Source organism: Mercenaria mercenaria, chromosome 11 (genome assembly GCF_021730395.1).
Source record: "Mercenaria mercenaria strain notata chromosome 11, MADL_Memer_1, whole genome shotgun sequence".
Classification (NCBI taxonomy): Eukaryota; Metazoa; Mollusca; class Bivalvia; order Venerida; family Veneridae; genus Mercenaria; species Mercenaria mercenaria.
Window position 1 is genome coordinate 31,352,385 of NC_069371.1, and position 26,680 is coordinate 31,379,064.

General features: G+C 29.3%; 1 protein-coding gene across 2 annotated transcripts; it reads right to left on the reverse strand.

Annotated features, from left to right (window-relative positions):
- Positions 1–716: 716 nt before the first annotated feature.
- On the reverse strand, positions 717–25,230 carry LOC123531800 (beta-1,3-galactosyl-O-glycosyl-glycoprotein beta-1,6-N-acetylglucosaminyltransferase-like). Of its 2 annotated transcripts, XM_045313053.2 has the most exons (4): positions 25,060–25,230; positions 23,528–24,645; positions 21,274–21,509; positions 717–3,661 (listed from the first exon to the last, which is right to left on the reverse strand). In XM_045313053.2, exons 2-4 carry the CDS (start codon positions 24,358–24,360, stop codon positions 3,354–3,356), a joined length of 1,377 nt encoding a protein of 458 aa, XP_045168988.2. In that variant the 5' UTR covers positions 24,361–24,645; positions 25,060–25,230; the 3' UTR covers positions 717–3,353. The 2 variants fall into 2 exon arrangements, with proteins under 2 accessions (XP_045168988.2, XP_045168989.2); XM_045313054.2 differs by lacking the exon at positions 23,528–24,645 and having other exon boundaries at positions 25,060–25,226.
- Between the last annotated feature and the right edge of the window lie 1,450 nt (positions 25,231–26,680).

A 26,680-nucleotide genomic window follows, 5' to 3' on the forward strand; every position in this document is an offset into this window, starting at 1 on the left:
AACACACACACACACACACACACACACACACACACGCATACGCACACGCACACACACACGCACACGCGCACACACACACAAACAACTAATTTGCATAGATAAACAGACAAGTAAGATATAACAAAACTGTAGTGCAACGCCCAAGACACACAGACGCACAAGCATACAGAAGCACACACATAAGCAGGAAAAAACAACAACCGGGCACCGCCTAAGGATTCCGGCAGCCAAGAATAAAATGAAGATGCTGGAAAATCCAGAAAACCCCAGTCTTTAAAATAATGTTAACGCCTTTTTTATAAACATTTATGACAGACCCTTCTGGAAAATCATAGAATATAAATAACTCGTTGACATAAGTGATGTCTCAAAACTAGGACAGGCTTCACAGTAAACAGTGAGTCATCAATATTCGAAACTAAACAAAAATTAAAAATTAACAGAGACGCATAATGGGAATAGCATGTACATGACACCGTAATTGAGCTCGCAGACCCATACATGATGCATTTTGTATTAGTAGTTTTGTTTGTTCGTGTTTGAGTATGTTTAATCTTTTTCAGCATTATTTTGAATATGTAACAGCAATTCTGTTAGCTTCCTTGTTGACTTGTTTTTAGCAAATAACTGACAAACTCCCATTATGAATCACAGGTGAAGGACAAAGTAGGCCATCTTTGATGCAAAACTGTAGTTAAGAGGTATAATGGACGGAATTTGCCAGCTAAAACTTTTATTACATGTATAATAAATCGATATAAAACTGGGGAAGCGGGTTACAGAACGTGTGTTATAAAAAGAGGTAAAGGAAAGTAAAACCTCAAACATACAAGACAACATATGTTACATATAAGACAGTACAGACTAAAACAAAGTTGTTGATAATATGGACACTTTTTGACCAGTCAGTACATTTGTAACATACGTATCATATTTCATAAACAATCATACTGTAAATATCATGTGGCTTCATTTGAGTAAGTAAATCCTACAAAGGGTTTGGCATGTCCTGTGTATGGGTAAAACATTCCGTCATTGGGCTTAAGGTTGATTATATAGGCTTAGTTGAGGCTGTCTTAGGACTTTAGGTGGAGTTTTTAGGGGTTTGTAAGTCCGTCGTAGGACTTTTGTTGGCGTATATAGGGATTTGTTAGTCAGTCGTAGGACATATGGTGACGTATAGATGGGTTTGTAAGTCCGTCGTAGGACTTATGGTGGCGTATAACGCTTTATGAAATTTTATTCGCTACAGTCTTCAAAGGTTTGTGTTGTTTCTTTATCGTATTAAAACATATAACTCTATACATCTATACATTTTTGAAAGGTCTTTTAAATCTTTAAACAGATAAAACGAAGTTGACTATATAGCTAATGACTAAATAAAGATACAGGTCTAATTTCTAATCTATAGACAATTTTTGCACACAGCTTACAGCTAGCGGTGACCACTTGTACCAGAACGTTTTACTGAATTTCATACGGTATTTCTTGCTTGAGCAGCTACATGTTTCACATAATTTTAATCTTTTGATGCCCTTATATCTTCTTTGAAAATGCCCAATATCCCTTTACACAATTACCAAAATGTCGTAAAATCAAAACAAATTATTTTTCCAAAGGCAATTGCAAAATATACCAATAAGCTTAAGATCGAAGTTAAACTAGCACAATGACAAAATGCTGCTATAATTCAAAACTAAGTATAAGTTTTCTGGTAATCTTTTTTATACTAATAATGTATGAAGAATAAAGAGCCCAAATATAAAAATCTCTTAAAAGGAGAAAAAAAAATCTTGCACGAGCCTTTACGTCTGTTGTTTGATAGTTCATACGGTATGTGTTAGCAATTATCCAGCTCTGGTTTTATTTGTTATAAGATTTATAGCAAAATTTCAGAATATTTTAGACAGCCGCATACTTATTAAATTTGCAAAACTCTTTCGTTTGTCGGTTGTTTGACCTTGGTCATGGTGTGATCTTTTTTTCAGTTTTCAACAATTCCCCAAGGCTTACATCTACTACGTTAACCAATTAATAAAATCAATGACAAATATATGAGATAACAATAACCTAAAATAAGGAATAACATAAAATGAGCCATGCCATGAGAAAAGCAACATAGTGGCTTTGTGACCAGCATGGATCCAGACCAGCCTGCGCATCCGCGCAGTCTGGTCAGGATCCATGCTGTTCACTAACAGTTTCTCTTATTGCAGTAGGCTTTAAAAGCGAACAGCATGGATCCTGACCAGACTGCGCGGATGCGCAGGCTGGTCTGGATCCATGCTGGTCGCAAAGCCACTATATTGGTTTTCTCATGGCGCGGCTCAAATTATTCTATCTTCGTAGCAACAATTGAAGCAGCCATATTGTAACCAAATTCATTAAGACCCATGAATAATTATGGTGTAAAAAATATTTTAAAACCGGAGACGTAAGTGATGTGCAATACCTGTGACCATTTTACCCCAATGTGGGGTGCATTTTTAATTCAATAGTGTCCACTCTTTCTATTTCTGACCTTATACGAGATGGAGAGCGGCCAGTTAGGATTAATTACCAAAAGGATTTTTTGTTTAAAAGCAATGATAAAACATTAAAATAAGTGCATGACATTAGCATTCGGATTCCTTTAGCAAATAATATCCGGTACATGGATGAAAATATTTACAAATTTGTTTGAAATAGTTTTACAGTTTACAAGAAAAACGACAGATTTGAAAAATAAAAGACCCTTACTGTGTAACAGTGCTCCGAAAGGTTCCTTACAATTTAGATACATTACGCGCAATATATTGTTTTTGTCATACCATCCAATTACAGGTCATGTGGCAATTGTTTAGCTTCTTATTCTTTTTATGTTGGGGAAAGACATCAGGTGTCCCTTCGTGCATTATTTCTGCCATTGACGGACACCCGTGTCGAGCCCGTAAGCCAGCTGGATTGGTTCCTAACATGAATGAAAGTTTCACCCCTTGAGAGATTTCGAACCCACAGCATTGAAAGCAAGTGATTCTAAGACAGCAACCTTAAAAACTCGTCTAAGGAGCCCCGCTCCTCCTCCCCTCCCACACATAAACACTCAAACGCGCAATATCAATTAACAGCGAGTTACACAAGCTGCAATGTCAATGTTATAAGTTCATTTCCACATAATACAAAATTAAAGCGTTATTAACATTATTCTTATCTGATAAAAACAATAATAGGAAAAAAACTTTTGTCTATGCCCACTTTTGCGGGTTGACCATCAGAAGATAAATATACAGAAAATGTATACCACAAGAAATGAACAGTTTACATTTATCAAGCGTGCATAATAATGCTCTTTGCGAACCGCGAGTACTTATCTGTCATGGTTTTAACTGCATTTTTGCGTAGTGTAAGTGTTTATAATAAGAGGTGTCGATAGGAATGTCTTCAATATACTCTTTCCACGTTCTTTCATACAACAATTCTTCTAAACAATCAAGAGCTATATGTTCAAAATCAAGATAAAACTTGTTAGCAAATAACTCAATACTATTGTATGCCCTGTGAAGATCTCTAACTCCAAGTATGCACACCTCTCTGACGACTTTTCCATAGCAGACTCTACTTCCGGGAAACCAGATGACGTGACGAAGAAAATACGGCTTCAAAGGATATTCCTCAGCTTCTCCTTAAAAAAATAATACATGGTTATATCATATACCTACGAACGCTCTGTTTGGAAGAAATTGGACCAATTCGTTTCACTACATGCTTTAGTCTTCACGTGACGTCACATATGACGTTAAAATAATGAAATGTTAGTAGTATTAGAATTACCGAAGCGAGCTCAATCTGACCCCCCTGACCTTTTGACCCTTGGTCCGGACTGACCAATGCCGGACAATTTGAAATCCACAGGTTTTAAACCAAATTAAAAATTCAACTAAAATTTTTTAAAAATTTAAAATTTTTAAATACATATGATATAGATGAGTTTACAGAATAAAATATATTGTTTAAAAGAAAGAAGATTACTGAAAATTAAAAACCCCCCATTATGTTATAACAAAAAATGGGAGAAAAAATGTTTAAAGCTACCTGTTCATCTTGTGGAAAGATGAAATCAAATTTTGTTAAAATTTCAGGGGGTAATTTAGTATCCATAAAGCAATGTTACCTTTATTACCAAAGGAAAGGGTTTTTAACACTTCCAGGATTAATTTATTGTGGGCCAGGAAATCCCCTAGAAATGGACCCCTGTCAATGAAACTGGATGCAGTATGTATGGACCATGATTTTTGCTATGACTCAGAACTAGTAAAAGTGAATGTGACAAAAAATGCTTTCCAACTTAAATAAACTAAATAAAAAAACATTTGGAAAAAAGATTGCAAAACATTTAGTTTTTAAAACCAGCTATCAAAACGAAATTACAAACTTGGTCTCGGACAAAAACAAAAGTCAAAAAACGGGAAAAGGGGGTAGAGTTTACCCCCGGAATCACTGTACCAAGCTTACCGCTGGAGCGATGAATTAGCAAAAGATTACACAAACCAAATTTAAAAGGAAATTTAGGAACGAAGGAGTGGTAGTTAATGATATTGATGATATTTGGTCGCTGTTTTAGTTGACATTGCAAGCTTTTTCAAAATATAATAAAGGAGTAAAGTACTTTTTAAAACCGTTATTGTTATTTAGTAAAATGCTTGGGTTATTCCATTAAAGAATAAAAATGGAGAATCTGTTACTGAAGCATTTGAAAAATAATTTCTGAAGATAGAATTCAGGGGACAAAGTTCCGAAGACTGCAAGGTTTCCCACAAAATTTATGGGTAGATGAAGGAAAAGAATTTTATAATAAAAGTTTGAATCATTTTTAAATAAAAATAAGATTAATTATGTACCATACATTTAATGAAGGAAAGGCTGTAGTAATAGAAAGATTTAATAGAAGTTTAAAAAGAATAATGTGGAAATATTTTACAGCAAATAAAAATTTATACTTATTTAGATAATTTGCAGGATATGGTTGATAAATATAACAAAACAAAACATTCTAGTATAAAAATGACACCAACCGAAGCTAGTAAACTTAATAAGGTACTGTTTACTTTAATTTATATGGTGATTTAAAGATACCAAAGAGCAAAGCAAAATTTAAAATTGGTGATCGAGTTCGCTTAAGTAAATTTAAAAGACATTTTGAAAAAGAATACACAAAATTAGACAGAGGAAATATTTTAATTTATAAAATTAATAATACAAACCCCAGAACTTTACACTATTAAAGATTTAAATGATGAAATAATTCAAGGTTCATTTTATGAACAAAAACTTTTACCTACTACACAAGAAGTTTTTAGAATAGAAAAAGTTATTAGACGGGGACTTAAGAAAAAACAAACTTTAGTAAATGGAAAGGTTTTAGTGAAAAATTTAATAGTTGGGTTCCGTTTAGCGATCTTGAACAAATTTAATTTAGAAATAAAAGTTTAATTATATAAATGAGCAATAAAAATCTAATTTCTATAATAATGGAATAGAAAACAATAGATCAATTAATTATTCACTTAACAAAAACTAGCTGCTGTTACAGAAAAAGTTAAAAATTTTTTGTGGGGAGTAAGTACTGGGGTTATATATTACAGCAGGTGTTTTTGGTTTGTTCAGCTGCATTATTTACTTGTTCCAGCTATTCCTATATTTGTAGCAGTTGCTGGCGCTGTTCCATCAGAAATTACCATATTTACTAACGGGACTAAAATTTGACGACAAGAAATTTATTTAAAATCACTCATCACAAAAATAAAACAACTTATAAAAGCACGGATTGGAAAAGAAAATTTAAAGAAGATCCAAATAAAGTTATTAGGATATTTTTACAATATATTAGAAATGCAGAAAGAAAAAAATTATTCAACGCCTCTTGAAATGCACATGAAGGAATTTAAACTTAACGGATATAAAAAAGTAAACAAGAAGAAGAGTTGTATTAAAGATTATTAAAGATTTTTTCTATAAGTATTTTATATAAATGAGAAAAAATTATATCAGTTAAAGGGTTTAATATTGCATCAGAAAAAAGTACGTTTTTAGATATTATTAAAAAATTTATCCTAATTTTAATATTAATTCCAGAACCAATTCACGAATGGCAAATGTTATGGATCCACATGCAACCGAAGGTTCCAGCTTCGCAATTTTATAATTCATTTAACCTTTTTGAACTTGCTGTCAAAAAACCTTCCAAATATTTATTTCCTTTTCAGCTAAAACTTTAAAAGTCATATAAAAATTTTATCTTCTGCTAAAGGTTTGATGGTGTTTCTGTCCTTGAAGTTGTTATTTAATAACAGTAACGTTTTTACAAAACAACATCACGACATGGTGTTATAAATGACCCGAGTGGGCAGTATACAATCTTTTCTTAACTGATCATATTATAAAACCATACGGAAAAAAAATCCAATTGAGGATTTGTTTATGTTAAAACCGACCCAGAAATATGTTTTAAAAGACTTCAAAAAAACAGAACGGAAGAAAACAAAGTTGGTTTAGATTATTTAGAAAAACTACACAAATTACACGAAGAATGGTTAAACAGAATGTTTAAAGAAGGTATTAAAATTTTAACAGTTGATAACAATTTAGAAAAAATGACTTTAAAATTTATTCAAAAGATATAGATAATATAAACAAATTTCTCAAATCAAATTTAATTTCATTAGGTTGCTTTTTTTAAAGATTTTTTTCTATAAGTATATTATATATGGGATGGTTAATAGAAAGGTAGATGAATGATTATGCCAAAATTATTCTAGCACTTTAGGAGAAATAATGAATCCAGACAAAAATTCATATAAAAAAGTTCTTAAAAGAAGAAATGTTATTAAATCAAAACTTAATCAAATTAGTTAGCGATGATATATAAAAATATGTCATGATAAATTACAAAATGTTTATAGATCCTTATCTTTTAAAAATAATTATTTGAATTGGAACTGCGGTTGTCTGTAACAGAAGAAAAAATTGCTGAAAGATTATGTGATTGTCCAGACCAATAATATTCGAAACAATCAAAAAGTTATTGCAACCGATTGTGACACTAATGAAGAAAAAAATATAAAAGCACTTATGCAGCATCCAAAGGGACCTTAATATTAATTCAGGGTTAATAACAATGTGCTGCAAAGGAAAAAAACCAAGTTAAAGTGGAATATCAAAAACCAGCGGAAAAAAGATATAAATTTAAATTTTTTAAATTTCATCTTAAAGATAATTTAAAACTTTATTTATTTTATTATTTTTTTAATCCTTTTTTCCTTAGTGATTTTTTTTCTAAATATATATATAGATGGAAATCGAGAGATCTCAAAACAATATTATAAGAAATTTGAAATTAAATTACATATAGACAAGATCCAAAAAATCAATTATATTTAACTATAAACGACTCTTATGAAATTACTTAAATCTGAATTTTAAAACTTTAAAAGGTAAAAAAATTTTAAACGTTGTTTTAAAAATAACTTTTGCAAAAAGGGAAATAAAACTGATACAATATATAAATCAGCTTTTTTTTCAATCAAGGCTTTAGAAATTATTAACACAAACGAAATAAAAAAGAACTTTACATCAAGCTTTTGAGGGAAAATAATAAATAGAATTGGAAATTTGGATTTCTAAAGGGAAGTGGCTGGAGAATAGAGTCGTTGATGCTCATTATATAAATAGATATAAGTTAGTCCATTGGCTGCTTCAAGTTATTTAGAATTCCCAAAAAAACCATTACAAAATTCAATGAAAGGATTATAAATTTAAAGAATGATGATAACGAATGTTTTAGATGGTGTCATTTAGCTTATAATTTCCTGTAGCAAAAATTTTTGAAAGAGTTTCAAATTTAAAAAACATATAACGATCTTGATTATACTGGAATAAAGTTTCCTGTTACATTAAATCAAATACCTAAAATTGAAGTTTTAAATGAAATATCATTTAATAAAAATTTGGTTATGAGAAAATAGTTTTTTATCCATTGTACATAAAAAATTATCAATACGAAGAACACTGTGACATGTTGCTAATTACTAATGATAAAAAAAAATGATAAAATAAATGTTTAAAATAACTGATGATGCCTGTAAGGGGGTTTTTTAAAGCCACTGTAGTCCAACATTATGTTGGTAAAATACTTTAATAGATTAATGACTAACAAAACCAAAGACCAACATAGAAAACTTTTTTGTAAAAGTTGCTTAAAAAACATTTTACTCAAGAAAAATATTAAATGGACATTTTCCCAAAAATTGTTTAGCTATTAATGGTCCCCAAAGGGGTGTAAAAATGCAAAAGGGGGAAAAGTAAAGTACAATTTAAAAATTATCATAAAGGTTTAGCAGTCCCTTTTTGAAATTTTATGCTGTTTTTGAATCAATAACTAAAAAGTTTTAACTGCTTTACCTCACTGAATCTTCATTTACTGAACCATATCAAAATATATGATTGTGGGTTACGGCTATAAAGTTGTTTGTTGTTATTGACGATAAAATATACTAAACCAACCCAGATTTTAGAGGTCCTGATGCAGTTTATAAGTTTATTGAAAAAATGCTTGAGGAAGAGGAATATTGTAAAGAAATATTTAAAGAACATTTTAACAAAGATTTGAGAATGTCTAAAAAAGATGAAATTTGAATTTAAAAAACAAAAGTTTGTCTATCTGTGGAAAAAGAATATAAGGAAAATGAAAATCCTGTCGGGATCATTGTCATATAACAGGAAAATTCAGAGGAAGTGCTCACTCAGAAGGGTAATATTAATTTTAAACTTAACCCACATAAAATTCCTGTTATTTTCATAATTTAAGAGGTTAGGGACGGTCATTTTTATTATGCAAAAAATGGGGAAAATTTAAAAAAGAAATTAATGTTATTCCTAACAATATGGAAAGATATATGGCATTTATGATTTTGACTTGGTCTTTATTGATTCATTCCATTTATGTCTCAATCATTGGATAACTTAGTAAAAATATTCCCGAATTTAAATATTTTTTCTCAAGAATTTGATTGTGAAAGCATTAATTTATTAAAAAACAAAAGGTGTTTATCCATATGATTAATGGATTCATTTAAAAAATTAAAAGAAACAGAATTACTTCTAAAGAAGAGTTTTTATTCAATTTTTAAATGAAAACATATATCTGACAACGAATATGAACATGCTAAAATGTTTGGAATAAATTTAAAATTAAAACAATGGGAGAATATCATGATCTATATTTAAAACTGACGTATTACTTTTAGCTGATGTATTCAAAAATTTTAGAAAAACTATGTTTGGAGTATACAAATTAGATCCTTGTCATTTTTTTTAGTAGTCCTGGTTTAGCTTGGGATGCAATGTTAAAAAATGACGGGAATTAAGTTAGATTAATAATTTGATATTGATATGTATCTTTTATTGAAAAAGGGACTGAGAGGGGGAAATTTAAGTTATATTTAAAAACAGATACAGTAAAGCAAACAAAAAATTAATGAAGGATTATAATTCAAAAGAAGAAAAAAAAATACATTATGTACCTCGACGCCAAAAACCTTTAGGGTTTGGGCTGTGTCAACCTTTACCCTCTGGAAACTTTAAATTTATATCCGAAAACAATTTAAGAAATTAATTGCAAAAGGTAAAAGTAACTTTATAGTTGAATGTGATCTTGAATATCCAAAAGAATTACAAAAAAACCACAATGATTATCCTTTAGCCCCTGAAAAAATTAAAAATTTACCAGATCAATGGCTTTCTGATTATAGTAAAAATATTAAAAACAGAATTTGAATAGGAAAAAAAAGTAATGAAAAAAAAATTAGTTCCAACTTTAATGAAAAAACAAAATTATGTAGTTCATTTTAAAAATCTTGAACTATATACCAATTAGGGTTAAAGTAACAAAAATACATAAAATATTAACTTTTGACGAAAGTCCTTGGTTTAAAAGTATATTGATTTTAAAAATAAAAAAAGATCTAAAGCAAAAAAATTCATTTGAAAAGGACTTTTTAAGTTAATGAACAATTCTGTATTCGGTTAGCGATGGAGAATTTACGCAAGAGGGTTAATATTAAATTAACTCATGATGAAAATATTTTTTTAAAAATACATAGCCAAACCTTCATTTGTTAGTTCAACGTTTGTTTAACTCAACCTTTTTGGTATTCATAGAATAAAAGAAAGTTTGTTATTAAACAGCCCTTTGGGTTATGTTGGAATGTGCATTCTAGATTTATCAAAATATTTAATGTATGTTTTTTCATTATTATTTACATTAAAGAAAAGTACGGGGGGTAATTGAAAAATTACTATTACTGACACTGATTCATTATGTTATGAAAAAAAAACCAAAAAATGCATATGAGGATTTTTATAAGGAAAAAGATTTATTTGATAATAGTGGATTACGATGTAATTCAAAATTTTATTTTGATAATAAAAAAAAGAAATTTGGGAAAAATTTAAAGATGAAGCTGCTGGCTTTCCCCAATTTGTTTGAATTTGTCGGATTAAGAAGTAAAATTTTATTCTTATTTATTAGAAAATGAATTTAAACATTAAAAAATGTAAAGGAATTAAAAAACTTGTTGTTAAGAAAACAATAGTTCATAAAATTACAAAGATACTTTTTTTTAATTCAACCCAAACTAATCACACCTTTAAAGTTTTTCGTTTGATAAACACATTCTTTCCAGTTATGTTATAAATAAAACATCTTTATCATTTTTATGACGATAAAAAGATATATTCTTGATATGGTTTGATACATTAGCTTTTCTTAAATTAATTAAAGTTTTTATTAAATTTTTTATTAAAGTTTTTATTAAATTATAGAACCATAAATTGTTAACTGAATATTTTTAACGTTTAAAGAATTAATAGAAAAATAACATCTTTATTTTAAAATTTTTATTAGCATATTAATAGAAATAGATTCTTTTTTTCTGTTATTTTTTACATCGTAACTTTAAAGGGAATTACATTTTCTTTATTTTTCAATTGAAATTAAGCTTCTCCTTTATCTAATTTAATTGCATCAACAAGAATAATTAAGATGCAATTTAAAAATTAATTGTTACATTATTACTTTTTTGAACTAAACCAGGACTAGCTTTTACGTTTCCATTGAAATAATCACCATCAGTATCTTGGGTACTAATTGTTAAAAAACAATGGAGGTTTTCTTATTAATTGCCTTTCTATTTGTTTCTCTATTTTATTTACTTTTTCATTTATATTATTGAATATTCCATTATTTTAAATTTTTCCCAGTTAATAAATGTCCTTATTAGTTAAAATAATTTAAAATTTGTTTGTTCTTTTACTTTTTGATTTTTAAATTTTTAGTATTTTATACAATAAATCATACAACGGTACTTTATCTTGTAACATTTTAATGAAAAATAAACAATAATATCCCCCAAAGCTATTTTGTTTGGTTTTGATACTGAACATTGTTGTATTTTACATTTGGTTTATATACTGAATTACTTCTTTTGGTGGGGGAAAGGGCCCAAAGGGTCAAAGTATATTTTACCAATTTTAAACAAACCAATGTGTTCCAGGACCAACAGAGTCGTCCAAATTTATAATTCCACATTCAACCTTTTTCTTTTAATTTTGGTAAATTATTTTACAAAATACACCCCTAAATTTTTTAAATTTTTTAAATTTGGGTTTTACCCATTGTTCAATTTAAAAGTTAGATATTGGTTTGTTTATAAATTTTATTTTTTTTTTTACTATAGGAATTCGTCTGTAAGGTCTCCGTTGAGATCAATCTGTAGCCCTTTCCCACTTAAAAAGATTGTAATCAAAGGTATTCCTAGACTGCAGCCAACATACCTAAAAAAACCCCGTCTTGTTTTGTTTTTGTGTTAAAATTTTAAACACTCCAGATCCCACTAATTGCTTTCTTTGATTAGGTGTAAGATATGGTGATTCATATTTTCTTCTTTCATTAGCTATGAAATCATTACCATTTCCAAATATTTTACTAACACCAGTACTGGCCAATCCAGACAAAGCGCCAATGCCTAGAGGGGGTAATATTTTTGGAGTATTTTTGCTGCCATTGGAAGAATTGTTTTCCTACAAACCAGCCAAAGCTCCTAAAAATCCACCCTTTTGACCTTGACTGGACATTTGTTTCTTTGAAATTGTAATTTTCTAATCCCTTTTATTTGCAACAGCTTTTTTAATTTGATTAATTTTTGTTTTTGTTAAAAGTAAAGGGGAAGTTCCACGTAATTGTTCATGTTTTTAAACTAAAGTATGTTGGAATTATGTTTTTGTAGGCTCGGGCTAAATTTTTCTTTTGTCCATCTGTAAGGGTTACTTTTATTCAATATAATTGATGACATTATATATTTTATTTTTTTAATTTATATTTATTTTATTTAAACAATAACAAGTTCATTTCCAATAGTATTTATCTCAAATGTTTCTTCATACAGTACAATTGCATAAAACACGAATATTGGCTGCTGGTGGAATATTTAATTTAGCTGTTAATGTAATGTTAGGGTCATCTGTAGTTACTTCCTTTTTATATTCCAAGTTAAAAAGAATAAATCCAAATAAAAAATATTAAAGTTTTATCTATTTAGCAGGCTTCCCGTAGTTTTGTTATTTTGTTTATAATAATAATTAATTACATCGTCATATATTCTTGATTTTACTTGTGTATTCTGTTTCCGGATTAAAAAACACCATACCAACTTCAAGACGACAAGAACTCAAAATGCAATTTCATTTGCGCATTAATTTTAAATGTATCTAATAAATGTGGTTATGTTCTTGTGAATTACTTTTGTCAGGTCGTTGTAAATAAACAAATACATTGTTGTGGTTTTTTTACACCAGTGTTATTCTAAAAGGTTTTATTAGTTTGTTGTGTATCAGTTGATTGCGTCATCATTTCCTGAGGTATGACATCTTGCTTTTTTAAATCTTTCAGTGTAAATTTGATTTAACCCAAATTCATTAAAAATTAAAACGTGGAACCATAGAATTAATTTTGTTAACAATTACCCTACCAGGATCAGCAGCATTAGCTCTAAAAATTAATTCATCATCATCTGTCAGCTCGCAGTGTTATTTGAATTTGACTTGGAGGTAAAAATATTAGTTTCTAAACCCTGAAAAAATGAATAATTATTAATGGAATTTTGCATTTACTTCTTTCCACTTGGATTAAAAACTTTCTAGAAGCAAAACCACTATTATATGCATCTTCGGTTTTTTGAGTTCAGTGCCAGCGTCAGTATCTAAATAAAAAAAACTCATTTTTTCCAGTTGATTTACATTTAAACTTCAGATAGTTCAACCAAACTCTTTACATTTATTACTTTGTATTTAAAATTTTTACAATCATATACAATTTTTCCCTTTTGTTTAACCACTACTGATCATTAAAAGAGCTGCATTATTAATTAAAGCAATTTGATCTCCACCACCATAATTATTACATTAGCAAGCTTATTTACTTTAAAACTTTACTTCAAAATAACCATTAAACCCAAACAAAATATGAACTTCTATCATTAATTGTAAAGTGATATCCGTTTTTTTGTTGTTTAACATTATTTCCAGGACAGATATTAATGCTGTATTTAAATTTAATAGGGGTTAATTCATATCTTTCGCAATATTCTTTTGTTCTAAACATGTATTTATTATATTTTTATTTTATTTTTTATTCTAGTTTTTTTTAGTTTTTATTTTATTTTTTATAAATTAAAACTGTTAATACCGTTTTTGTTGAGTGAATGTCCAGCACGAGCTAAAGTCCCAGTCCCGACAATATTCTATTTATTCTATATGAATATCCTCCCCATTATCATTATTTTTTTTATTTTTATTATTTTTATTTTTATTTTTATTATTCTTGTCTTGTAATTCCTTAGCAATTAAATTACCAACTGCCGGAGCAGGTTTCTTTTTTTAAATTTTTCAACAATTTTAGCTGCAGCTAAATTTCCAATTCTGTTCCAACCTTTTTGTTCCACTTTCAAGTGCTGCTTCCCCGCCCGTTTCCAAAACTTTTTTTCCAGCTGTGCTAATTGAAAGATGCGGTGAATTTGAAAGCAATTTCGTTAAAGTGTCAAAGATACCTGTTCCAAGGACCGCGTCCTCGGGACCACAGGTATTCCATGTATGATTTCTTCTCCTGTGTGAGCATCAAATTTAATAAATATTCTTTATTTTTGTCATAAAATTTCTTTTACATTATATAAACTAAAATTTTTTAAATTTCATAATTAAAGTTTTAAAAAATTTAGTTTTAATTAATTTTTTTAAAATTAGTGTAAAACTTGTTTCAACCCCATTAAAATTAATTATTCTACCAAATACATCTGTAATATATATTCTAATTGAATTTATAATATATTTATTAATTTCAGATATCCAACTCTTTGTGGGGTTTTTTTGTAAATGGATAAGCTCTTGTTAAAATTTCAGTACTTTAAAGCATAGATAATATCACTGAATTACCATCAACAAGTGAATTATCAATAAGATCACAAAGAATGTAAATTGTATCCACAGGAGTTAGTTATATTTGGTTTGTAGTTCCCCATTCAGTTTGGTCAATTTTTTTTTCTAAATCCAAGCAATGTATGAAAATTTGATGTTTCCAAATCCAACTTAAAATTAACCTGTAATTTAAATCAAAATCTTAAAACTACTTAAATCAAATTCCAAAACTTATTGGAGCAATTTCTGGGTTTATCAAATTCATAAAACACCATTACTTATTAATGTTTCCCTAATATAATTATTAATATCTGTGTAATGTAAAGAACCATTTGTAAATATAATATCTTTCCAATCCTTACCCTTATTATAACGAAATTTTTTTATTGTTATTTCATCACTAATATTATGCCAGAATAGGTCATAGTGTTAATACTATCCAAACCAAAAACATAAGTTTTATTTTTATCTAAAATTAAAGAACGACTAAATCTGATTTTTAAAATCACTCGGTTTATTTTTATTATCTTTAACTGTTTCAGAACTTAATACTATTTTTTGTTCCATTTATATATAATTAAAAACTAAAGTTTTAAAACTTTAACTAAAAGTTTAAATTTAAGAAAATATTTTTTATAAAACATTTCATGTTGTTTGGTAACAATGTTTTTATTTTTATAGTTCATCAATTATTCTAAAACCTTCATTTTTTAGTTCTTCATTATTTTTCCAACATTAATTGAACCACAAATTAACTCCAAATCATTAACCAATTCTTCTGGATTACATGGACAAACGTCATAACCTTGTCCCCTAATTACTTTTTTAAATTTCATTAGATCTTTTATTGATAGGTAATCCTGACTTTTCTGTTAATTTTTTGAAAATTTTTTATTTAATGCTTTGAATGTTTTTTATTATTGTTATATCCCTTTATTAATCAAATCAATTAAATCATATTACTTTAGTGTTAATTACTTCTTTCCAGTTATTCTATCCTTAGCAATTAACTTATTTTGACCATAAAGTTTATTTAAGTTAATAATTAAATTACCATATTGTCATTTGGGTGAAACTTTATTGGGTTATGATATTTATTCCCCTTCCAATACCTTTGAGTCTTTAATAATTTTTAATAGCGTTCATTGTATCTTTTAAAATTTTCTCTATGTAATTTAATCCCAACATACTCACCTGCAGCCGTTTGGTTCGCATTTGTAAATTCAATTATTTTTATTGGTTTTTTCTTACTATATTTATTTATATCACGAGGTAAAGGCCTTTAATTTTTCGGTAACCCTTTTCTTGTTTTTATCCAAACATCTTTTTTTTGTTTATTACTAACTCTGTTAATGTAGGCAATCCATATTCTGATATTATATCTTTATCGATATTTTATCTAAATTTGCTATTTAAATTCTTCTGTTAATTCTTCGGGAGGTTTTTTGGTGTCTTCAAGCTCACCATCTTATCATCCAAAACCATATGATCTTTCGGCGGTAATAATCGTGTTGGTTCTCGGAAATAGCTTTCCAAACCCATATCATCTTCCGGCGGTAATAATCGTGTTGGTTTTCCGATGGCTCTTCCACCATTTTTTAGATTTTCTATTTCATGTATCTTATCAGCAAACGTTTTTGGAAGTAATGCTAATTGTTGTTTTATTCCAGGTAATGCTTTTAAAATGACTTGATAATTGTTCTTTTTGCTTTCTATTTTTTCAGTAATTGGTTTATAAATTTCAGTGTTACATATCCGATTTGTAGCTTTTCTTATTTTTCTCTCATTATTTCTTCTCTAAAATTTCTCATCTTTTGCCCAACTAATTTTTTCTTATTAAACATTTCATTAAGTTTTTATTTTCATTTATATAATAATGTAAGATAATGTAAATAATGTAAAATAATGTAAGATATTGTAAAATAAAGTATTTTTATATAAATGGAAATTCCAAATTATGATAAAAAAAAGTGATAAAATCCAATAACTTTAAACATTTTATCCTTTTATGCCAGATTCATGTTTTAGAATGTTAAAATGTGGATCTTTGGATCTGGAAAAACAAATACATTAATGCATATACTTCGAAAACTCTTATATATTATGATAAATTATATTATATGCTAAAAACTTAGAAAAAATCTAAATATCAAAATTTAATTAACAACTTAAGTCAAATTGCAAAAAAAATTAAAGTAGATCCAAATGAAATACTTGAATATTCAGCTGATCCCAAACCCAAATTGAACCTTGTGAAAATCTTGAATCAGGAAAAACAAAAAAATAGTAATATTTGTGATTTTGTATGTGAAGATAAAAAAGTTCAAAAAGAAATAACAAAATACTTTATTCAAGGACGTCACAAAAACTGTTGTGTTATTTATTTAAGTCAGTCTTACTATAAAACACCAAAAAATATTCGAATTAAACTGTTCACATTTATTTATTTAAATATCGAGTATAAATGGAAAATAATGGATTTGTAATGAACAAAATATAGATCGTGAACTTTTGCTAATGTAACAAATCAAAAAACATGATTTCTTATATATTGACAAACCCAAAGGGAAATTTTTTAAAAAAAACTTTACTGGTAATATATAATAATTATATAATGGGGGTTTTTAAAGACGTAAAAAATAAGTGAACCTGACAGTATAAGTAAAGTTAATTTGATATTGATTTAAGTGATTTTTGCTACTAAAAACAATTCAAAAAGCTTTTAAAAAGGGAAAAGGAATCGTATCTTCACAGAAATAAGGAACTTGATAACACAATGAACAGAGCATTAGATATGGGAGGTAATGAAATAAACAACCTAGGAAATCCAGATAAACCCAACGTTGCAGTTTCAAGAGATTTATGTTTTAAAAAAAATTCAAAGTGTAATAGGACTATATATTGAAGATTTCAAATCTATAAAACAAACACTAGAAGTAGAAGTAAAGAATATTGAAGAATTAACAAAGATTTTAAAAAGAATTCATTATTAATAGTTGAATTACAAGGTAAATTGAAGAAGAAATGAAAGCTATGACTGATTCTATTAAAGAAATTGAAGAGAAATCTTATTTGACAGATGGGCAACATAAAAGAATGTATTTCGAGTTAATTTAAACATTTTATTTTACCCAAATTCAAGAATTAAAAAATAGTATGATTAAACATGAAGAACTAAAAGACAAGATTATTGAAGCTGAGAAAAAGTTACAAAATATGTATCAGTTAGGGAAAAAAAAACAGAAATAAATAAACTAAATACTGGAAACTGAAAATAAGCATAAAGATTTATTAGAATTAATTTTAAATAAACTTGAGAATATAAATCTGATTTGGAAAAGGCAGCTTCACAAAGAGGTGATGACCTTTATACGGCATTTAGAGGACTTTAAAAAAGAAATTAATTCTAAAATAGATGACTTTAAAAAAAAAATTCGAAATTGGATTAGTATTGTTGACAACCGTATAATTTAAAGTATGCAGACTTAAGTAATATTACAAAAAAATTACAAGATGATATTAATGAATTTAATGCTAAAGTTTAAGAACATAAAATGAACTGGACTTTTTAGTTGAAAAAAACAGTTAAACAAGGAGAGTTAATTACGCTAATACTGAAGCAATTAACATAATTAATAATCAGCTAGAAAAATTTGAGAAAACAATTGTAAACATGATTAATAATGTTGATGCACATCACAATATAAGTACGAAGAGTTAAGTAAACTTAAAGGTTTATTACAAAAAAATGTTAATGATCAAATTAAAAAAATAATAAAAGATTTGGACTCTGTAGTTAAAATATCAGATAAACAAGGAGAATCAATCACTGCTAATACCAAGTAATTACTGCTAATACTAAGCAATAACCGCTTTAATGTCGAAGAAATTACCACTAATACCCAAGAAATTACAAAAATAAAAAATGTTTTCTTAAAACAAGAAACACAATTAGCTAGACAAAGAATACGTTGACAATCTATCTGCTTCTGAAGTTGCTACAAAAAAAACGACTTGATGATTTAGCTGAAATAATTCTTAAACTTAAAAAGAAAGACAGGAAAAAAGAAAAAGGGTAGAGGAAGTGAGACATGAAGTGTTTCTTTGAATACTATTATAAACATCCTTTTGATTACATACAAATGAAAAAGTATTTTGACCGTCGTGGTGCCCGGATACATTCAACATATAAAAATAGGCCGATCTGAAACTATTTAAATATATTTGAAATAAGACCTGGAATTTTCGTAGATTATTAAGATTTTATAAACACAAAACCAAGAATATAAATAGATGTACTAGATATGCTTTTGAGTGGGTGTTTTTTTATAGTCAGAAAAACCGGAACTTATATAATAGATATTAAATTTTTATTAAAGGGTGGGGAGCTCTTTAAGTGAACCGTAAATTTTAAAAGACTAAAAGCCCAATTCACATTTTATTTAGGTGGCGGAATGATAGGCCTCGGATGATGTTTTATTTGATAATATTTGATAATGTAAATATAAAGCTGAGGCAGCTGAGGACTTTGACACTGATCGGTTAAAAATCTATGTATAAGAAAAAAAATAAAATTTATCTAAAAACAAGGAACAATGTTTGATATTCACCCCTATGAGGATTTCAGCATCTACAGAATTAACATTTATGCTTTTGATAGGTAGTTACATTAGATTTACATATCGGATGAACCTATATCCCCTGGTAGAAGCAGACTTTTGGATTAAAAGCTTAATTAAAGTTTTTAATTACTATGTGTACCCTGGTAATATACTTAAACATTGAAAATAAGATCAAATACCTACATTTTATTATAAATATAATTGCCAAGTTTGCCAAAGATTCGGCAAGATTCGGCCAAAGTAAAAGCAATGAAATTTGCTGCCTTCTGGCAGAAAAATGGCAGGCTTTGATTGGTTGAATTTGTGGTTTCAGCATTATCATTTTTTAAAAAATGCACTTGATTTACCTTTGACATTATATTAAATCAGCTGTAAAACGTATAAAACGATCACAAGGAAGTTTAAACGAATTGTACTACAAATTGTAAACATTTCGGTTTTAGAATGGAAATAAATCCAATTAAAACGGCACCGGTGTCGCTTTTCATTGAGTCAATATTTTTTAAACTCGTCCTTCACAAACGATATTGATTTATTAAACTTGTTAAAGAAATGACACCGGTTGTCGTTAGATTTTGAGGGTACAAGGTACCGGGTGCAACCGAAGACTGTAGGTTGACTGGGTCAAAGACCCAGAAGGTTTCGGTTGCGAGTTGTATTATAAGTTTAGGGTTTGGGTTAATTACTTGGTTTAAAACCTGTGGATTTAAATTGTCGGCATTGGTCAGTCCGGACCAAGGGTCAAAAGGTCAGGGGGGTCAGATTGAGCTCGCTTCGGTAATTCTAATACTACTAATGTTGGTTCTCGGCGTTCCCTTTGTGAACAGTTTACCGTTTCCAACGAGTTCTTAATCTTATCACTTGCCAAATATTAGAGTAAATTTTGACTGAGATAACAATAAAAATCTTGTAATTACATAATAAGTTCTGTGGAAATATTACTACATGGTAGAAAAAGTGATGTATATTTCATCAATTTATGTGGCAAAAACAAACTAAATAACAACATATATGAATTAGAGTTACTTTGATAGGAAAATTAAGTTGTTTCTCTACAATAAATATCAGAAGGTGGTCAAATGATGTCTTTTTTACCATTTGTTCGGAATATTATTTATTAGCTAACTGTTATGATCTTTTTAAAATTCTGCAATGAATTTAAACAGATAAAGCTGTCTGAAGTGAAGTCATCGAAACTGTAACTAAGGAAAACAATTCAATTTCGGTAATAATGCAGTAAAATATTAAATAGCTTAGATTTATTCAAATCAGTTGTGTAATTTTCATAAAAAATACTAATTGAGTGTGTTTGATCCTCACTTTTCTTAATAAATTTCGGCAATTTAGGCTTTTTTTTCTTCAAAATTCCTTTAAAATACCATATCCTCATTTTCTACCAAGTTGCTTTTCCCATAAAAGACACGATTTTAAACCAAATGACTGCACTATTGAAATAGGTTTCAAACATAAGAAATCTTATTTCAACAACATTTTGTTCTCATTAGGGCAGTGTCTTAGCTCCATTTGTCTGTCCTTTTTATTCTATATCACGAAAACAGACCAAGGTTTCGTCTGTACGATTGCCATTTTCTAAAAAAATAACGGTTTCAATGCAGACAATTGCATCATACATAGTTTTAGGGAGTTTTTCATGAGAAACATTTTTTTTCACCCTATGAAAATGTCTAGAGGGGTTGCATGATAGGCCTTTCTAGCTCCCGACTTTCTACGATTTTTGATATAGGTTTAGCGACCCGATACTTTGCAAAAGATTGAAATGTTATGATGAGCGATATTTAGAAAATAAAAAATACTGATGCTAAAATAGACGTGGTCTTAAACTTAGATATAGGGCTACAGTTTTGTGCGAAACACGTCTGCCTCTTCGATGAAAATGTGAGTTTAGATTATTTTAAAGTCTTCTGATGGATGGCAGCATTTTGGACCTAAAGCGAAATCTCAAAATGAATACAATAGGACATACTTTAATATTTTCCCTCTTTGGGCACAAAAATGAAAATCCTCTGTGTATCATACAATCTCGGGCCTACTCATGACATGAGTAGAAACTTTACTTGCACCATAATATAGCATGCTATATGACTGTGATTTAAATATTCAGTTCAGAACGTTATTATGCTTTACTTACCTAGGAAAGATCCTATAATTCCCAAATGTGGGTTATGATTCAATGAGGCGAAAAGAGTCTCGTCTGGAATTTTTGTTTTCTTCAGCCACTCTATGAAATCTAGTGATCTCGGGTCATGAAGGCAGAAATCGACAAAGTATCTATTAGCCGCAACATGCATTGATCCTTTAACAAATGTTATGTTATGTGGTGGTGGTGAACCTGCCGAAGACCATCTTTTAAAGTGTATCCTCGCTCTGAATAATAGTTTAAAATTATAAGTTATACACACAACACTTTGTAGTCAGATTTAATTGAATAGAAAGAAAAAAAAACATGAAAATATAAATAAATGTTCAACGTGGAGATGTTATTATCTATGGAAACAATTAATTGGTCAAATGTTGTAACGAAATGCCGCTTTTGATTTCTTGTAAATGTGTAACATTCAATGAGACATCAGCTAATTAGTTAAAACTGTGTTACCTTGAATCATGAAATTATCTTTAAATTCTTGAAATTGATGGCGTCAGTGCAATTTGAAGTATTTTATAGCTGCCTGGTTATATATTTAATTCTGAAATTTGCTATTTAGTAAAGTAAGTATTATAGTGGGAAATTCATTACTAAAGTCCGTGTATAATTGAGGGTAGTTTTCTTTGAATGGAAAAATGGATCGGCTATGCCAATATTAGATGAGTATTTTCTTGTGTCGGAAAGGCTATTTGTCAGGGAAAATGACACCTCATAGGTCAACAATTGTTGGAAGGGGTCCTACAGAGCCATTTCTTACAAATACACCAATGGAAAAATCAATAGCAGAGTCTGACCCAAAGAGGGTTTCATTTGAAATGTGAATAACTGAAATAACAGATATAGAGAACAAATTTTGCTACTGAAAATGCTTCTGTTGTATTTTTGCAGAATCAAAGCTTTCAGGGTTGTTCAGTTATACAATTACAGAAATTTAGACAAGTAAGTAGACACTTTTAGCCAATGTCAGGATTAGGGGTGCTCAAAATTTACATTAACAATATTTCAAACGATCCAAGTGATATTTCCAGTTTTTGATGCTTTCTTATATTAAAATTTTCTCATTGAGTAGGACACAAGGAGGGATAGAATGCTGGATGAATGTATTGCTATTTTTGTCACTTGTCATATAGAGAACTGTTTTATAATGGAGTGCCAGAAATGATGCATTTGCATCGTTTAAAGATCCTTTAAAGATAGAAAGTTACATTTTCTTGTTAGATAGAAAGATAGAAGACAGTATTTTACCAAAAGTGCAAAAACGATTCTTATCTTTGTCTCTTCAAGATATATATGCATTGTAGGAATTTAAATGACTTGTAAGTTTAATCAAATGGTCAAGTCAAAGTTTATTCGGCAAAAACATATACATGTTCATCGCCAATTACAAAATTACATTTATTGAAGTAACATGTTTGGAAGACATACATTTAACGAATGTACATGTACATGTGTCAGACCACCAGAAAGATGGTAGCTGGTCTTGAGACTTGGTATCTTTCTACTTTCCCCTCTCACGACGGAGTAGGATTGAGTAGCCGCTTCGCAGCACACTGACTTAGTAAGTATATTCATATATGTAAGTTTCCCTTGTAGGAATTAAAGAAAATTGATATTTCATATGATTGAAGTTCAGTTGAACAGGATATAATTATAAAGGTTTTGGCAGTTTTCTTGCTTTACAGTATAAATACGTGCAGTTTTCGTTTAGTTTAAAAAAATAGTATTAAAGTACATACATGATGTGTTGGTGTTAAAGCTAGATAAGGTGTTAACAATGTCGATACATGACAATGCAGATAACAAATCCTAGTTGTAGTTGTTCTCTTTTCTTCACTCGATTTTCTTTGATTATGGGATAAATGATTTATTTACGTTTGAGCGTAGCAAATTAGGAAATAAGACCAACTATTGTTTACATTTTGTCAAATGTACACTCTTGAGAACGTGTGCAGAAGAAATGATGGAGGGGAGGAGCCATGTATTTTATCCAAAACAATAATAATAGTTTAAAGACTAGTAAGTGGGTTGCCAAAAAAGGGCTGCAACAAAACACAAAATAAGTAATCCTTACATCAAAAAAGGAGATTGAGTGATAAGAGCAATCTCAGGAAAAAGGAGTGAGCAGACTGATTTGTTAATGGAATTATCACATGACATGCTAGAAGACTACATGAAACTTCCGGAAAACACCGAAAAAGGCCGTAACACATTATGTTTGAAATATATACAAAACCCATACTTTCCCAAGGATCCGTCAACAACGTTTGCACCTTCAAGGACTTTAAGGATAGCCACTATTTCGCGGTTGGTTTTCAATGGAAATTCTTGTCCAGTAAGGTTTATGTAATATTTCCATTGTTTGTACGCCCAAAGCGTTTTCATGCAAACCAATTCTGCTTCCAAAAGTGTAAACTGTCCCCATTTCACATCGATTGATTCGTTAGCAACAAACACATTGTTAAAACAATCTGCAATTTTTTTCAAGACCTTCTTCTCAGTTTTATCCATTTTGAAATCTATATGTATGCAATAGAAGTTGTGAGGTCTATATATTGAACGCAAGAGTCGTTCAACTTGTTCAATGTCTTTGTAGACCAGTAGTGAAAATGCAACTGGAAATTCAAATTCTGATTTAGAAAGAGGGTGTTCAATATAGCCCCTCGAATCACGAAACAAATCGCATGTGTTTGTAAGATTCAAGTAAAAGTCTGGTGTAAGTTTTGCTTTCACAGACAAAGGTTTTGTCATGATATTCTCTGCGTTTGATATTTCATGTTTATTATTGTAAATTATTTTTGTGCAGTTTATTCCAGCAGAGTTTTTAATTGGTCGATAATTTGCCATGAACACCTGTTTGCGATATACTGCGTCTTCTTTCAGCTTGAACTCCTTTTTGGTGGTTAACTTAAATGTTTTTCGTGTTTCAATAGGAAGTTTTTCTATATTCTCAAGAGGATAATTAAGCTGTTGATTTATGTTTGTAGTTTTTGACACAAAATCACGTAAAAAAGAGACGGAGACACCCAATGCAAAAGATGTCAGCCAAATCAATTTATTATGGAAGCGAGCCATCAGTTCTAAACTGAAGGACTGTTTCACGATTACTTGTACTAGTAAACAATATATTGATTAAGTCCTCCGTAAGTTTTCTTTCAAAAAGACTGTTTCTAATCCATTTCAATTAGTCTCAGTTTCTTTGAATTATACTTAAGCATGAGACAAGTCTAGTTACGTATATAACATTCATATATAGTCAGATACACAGAAGTCCAACGTCTTATATAAGTTCTACATTCCCAGTGGAATGTTTGGTTAAAGTTAACTGTATTAACAAGTCACAGCGATTACGTTACTAACCTATCACAGAAATAGAAATATGAAAAATGTTACACAATGCTTCCCCCATGTTCAAATGTTAAAACATATAATACTTAATATATATATATAACCAAAGTATATTGCCATTCATAAATGAATTACAAGAAACTTTTAAAATAACTTACAGACATCTAAATCATTGTGAGAATGACAGCAACCAATCGTTGTTATGCTATATATGCTCTTCGATGCGGTCAACCTAACCTACTTAGGCATATGTGAAAAATTTACCACTGTAGTAAAATTCTGAAACGGACCTGTACATGTACTGTTTTAATTTCACATATCGCTTACGTAAAACTGTGGATATTTCAAACAAACTTTTTTTTTTTCAATTATTTTATCATACGTGAAATATAAGGCTGAGATATGAAAACATTAAATAATACTTACAACGTCTGACCCATAATGTTTAATGTTTCCTGTTTTCTTTCCTTACATGGAAATATAAAAGAATGTTATACATGACCTATGTCTCAAATATTTAAAATACATAACTGTATGATGATTTTATGTAAACAGATAAGAAGCACATTTGCTTAAATGCTATCCTCTAGATTAACAATAGAACAACAATCGAATCAATATGTACATGAACAACAGATTGTCTGCACTAATTCAATGTAAACAGCTGTTTCAAAACTGATCAATGATTTATGTCACATAGTAAAAAAATCTAGCAATAGCTTACCCTTAAGCCTGTTGGCGGCACATGATTTTGCCTTTGCGACTGGTGCAGACCAAGATCAGCCTACACGTCCGATGAATGATGGACCAGTCCATTTAAGAAATTTAGCAGAAATGATCATGGTCTGCACTGTTCGCAGTTCAGTCAATATATTTTCAGTGAACACCCCTTCGAATGATAAATGGTATTGTCCAAATTGATTGATGGACCAGTCCATTTAGGAAATTTAGCAGGCTAAAGCTTAAGAGGATCGGGCATATGCGTCAAAATAAAAAAAAAATGTCTTTGTTGCTATTTTGTTCAGTTTTAATTTTTTAAAAGATTTTAGATCTGTTGGAAGCACAATACACAGCCACGTTGGAATTAATGGTAGTTTAGGGTAATTATCCATTTTAAATATCGTACTCGATAAATAATTCATTTGTAAAATGTTTGTCTTTTTTGGTCATTTATGCATTATTTTCAAACGTTTCCTTTATTTAGGAAGAAACGTATAATATACGCTGATCGGGTGGGAAGACTTTTGAAAAAAATACATACATGTATGTACAGAATTATTGGAACGCCTCTATATATTCGAGCAGCTTCTGAATTCTGGCTTATTCTTTTTTTTTTTCTCATATTTGTCCGGCGCATATCAAAATATTAACACAATCATTAAGACAGTTTTAGTATGAATTTAGTCTTCTCAAATTTTTCAAAATACAAAATTTATGATGATATTAAAGTTAACAATCCTCTTTCATTCAGACATGGATCTGTAGTATAATTCACTGAGAAATGGTATTTCCGTCGGCTGTCGTAGTGGAATCGTGATGACTTCCGATAATTTCCTTGTGATTAGGCAAATATGCATTCTTGGGACATAAATATAAGTAAATGCGCACATTGCTTTCTGTAAAATACCGGAGAACCCCGAACCCAAATTTACGTTATTTGCAGATTGACTTTTTGGGTTTATTATGTTAGCATTAACCTGAAGATCCGTTAAAAAACAAAGTACGAAGCAAAAACAATGTGTTAGCAAACTCGAGGACTCCCTTGTTTATGGTCGTTTGGAATGCATATGCACCGCCTTAATAGCTCAATGGTAAAGTCATACCCAAGACGTGAAAAGTGGTACTGGTGCTTCCTTGCTTAGCACTCAGTATTTATTTAATTGGTTGTATCAGGAAGTAAAAAAAAGTCCATGGGAATATCTGTTACTGAATACGTTTATTTTCGCACAAGAGCTTTGTAGCTTGTGTTGTCTGTTGAGGTAAAATTGTCACAAAATGACATACGGGCCTTATTTTATCTGTATTGTAAATGCAGGTATTGCATCAT

What these genes read in the sequence shown, in the direction of transcription:
- LOC123531800 (XM_045313053.2), bottom strand. Translation starts at nt 24,360, where the DNA reads ATGGCTCGCTTCCATAATAAATTGATTTGGCTGACATCTTTTGCATTG. An exon ending in GTTGACGGATCCTTGGGAAA is followed by an intron (nt 21,510 to 23,527) that starts GTATGGGTTTTG and finishes ACTATTATTCAG; the next exon opens with AGCGAGGATACACTTTAAAA. An exon ending in AATTATAGGATCTTTCCTAG is followed by an intron (nt 3,662 to 21,273) that starts GTAAGTAAAGCA and finishes TATTTTTTTAAG; the next exon opens with GAGAAGCTGAGGAATATCCT.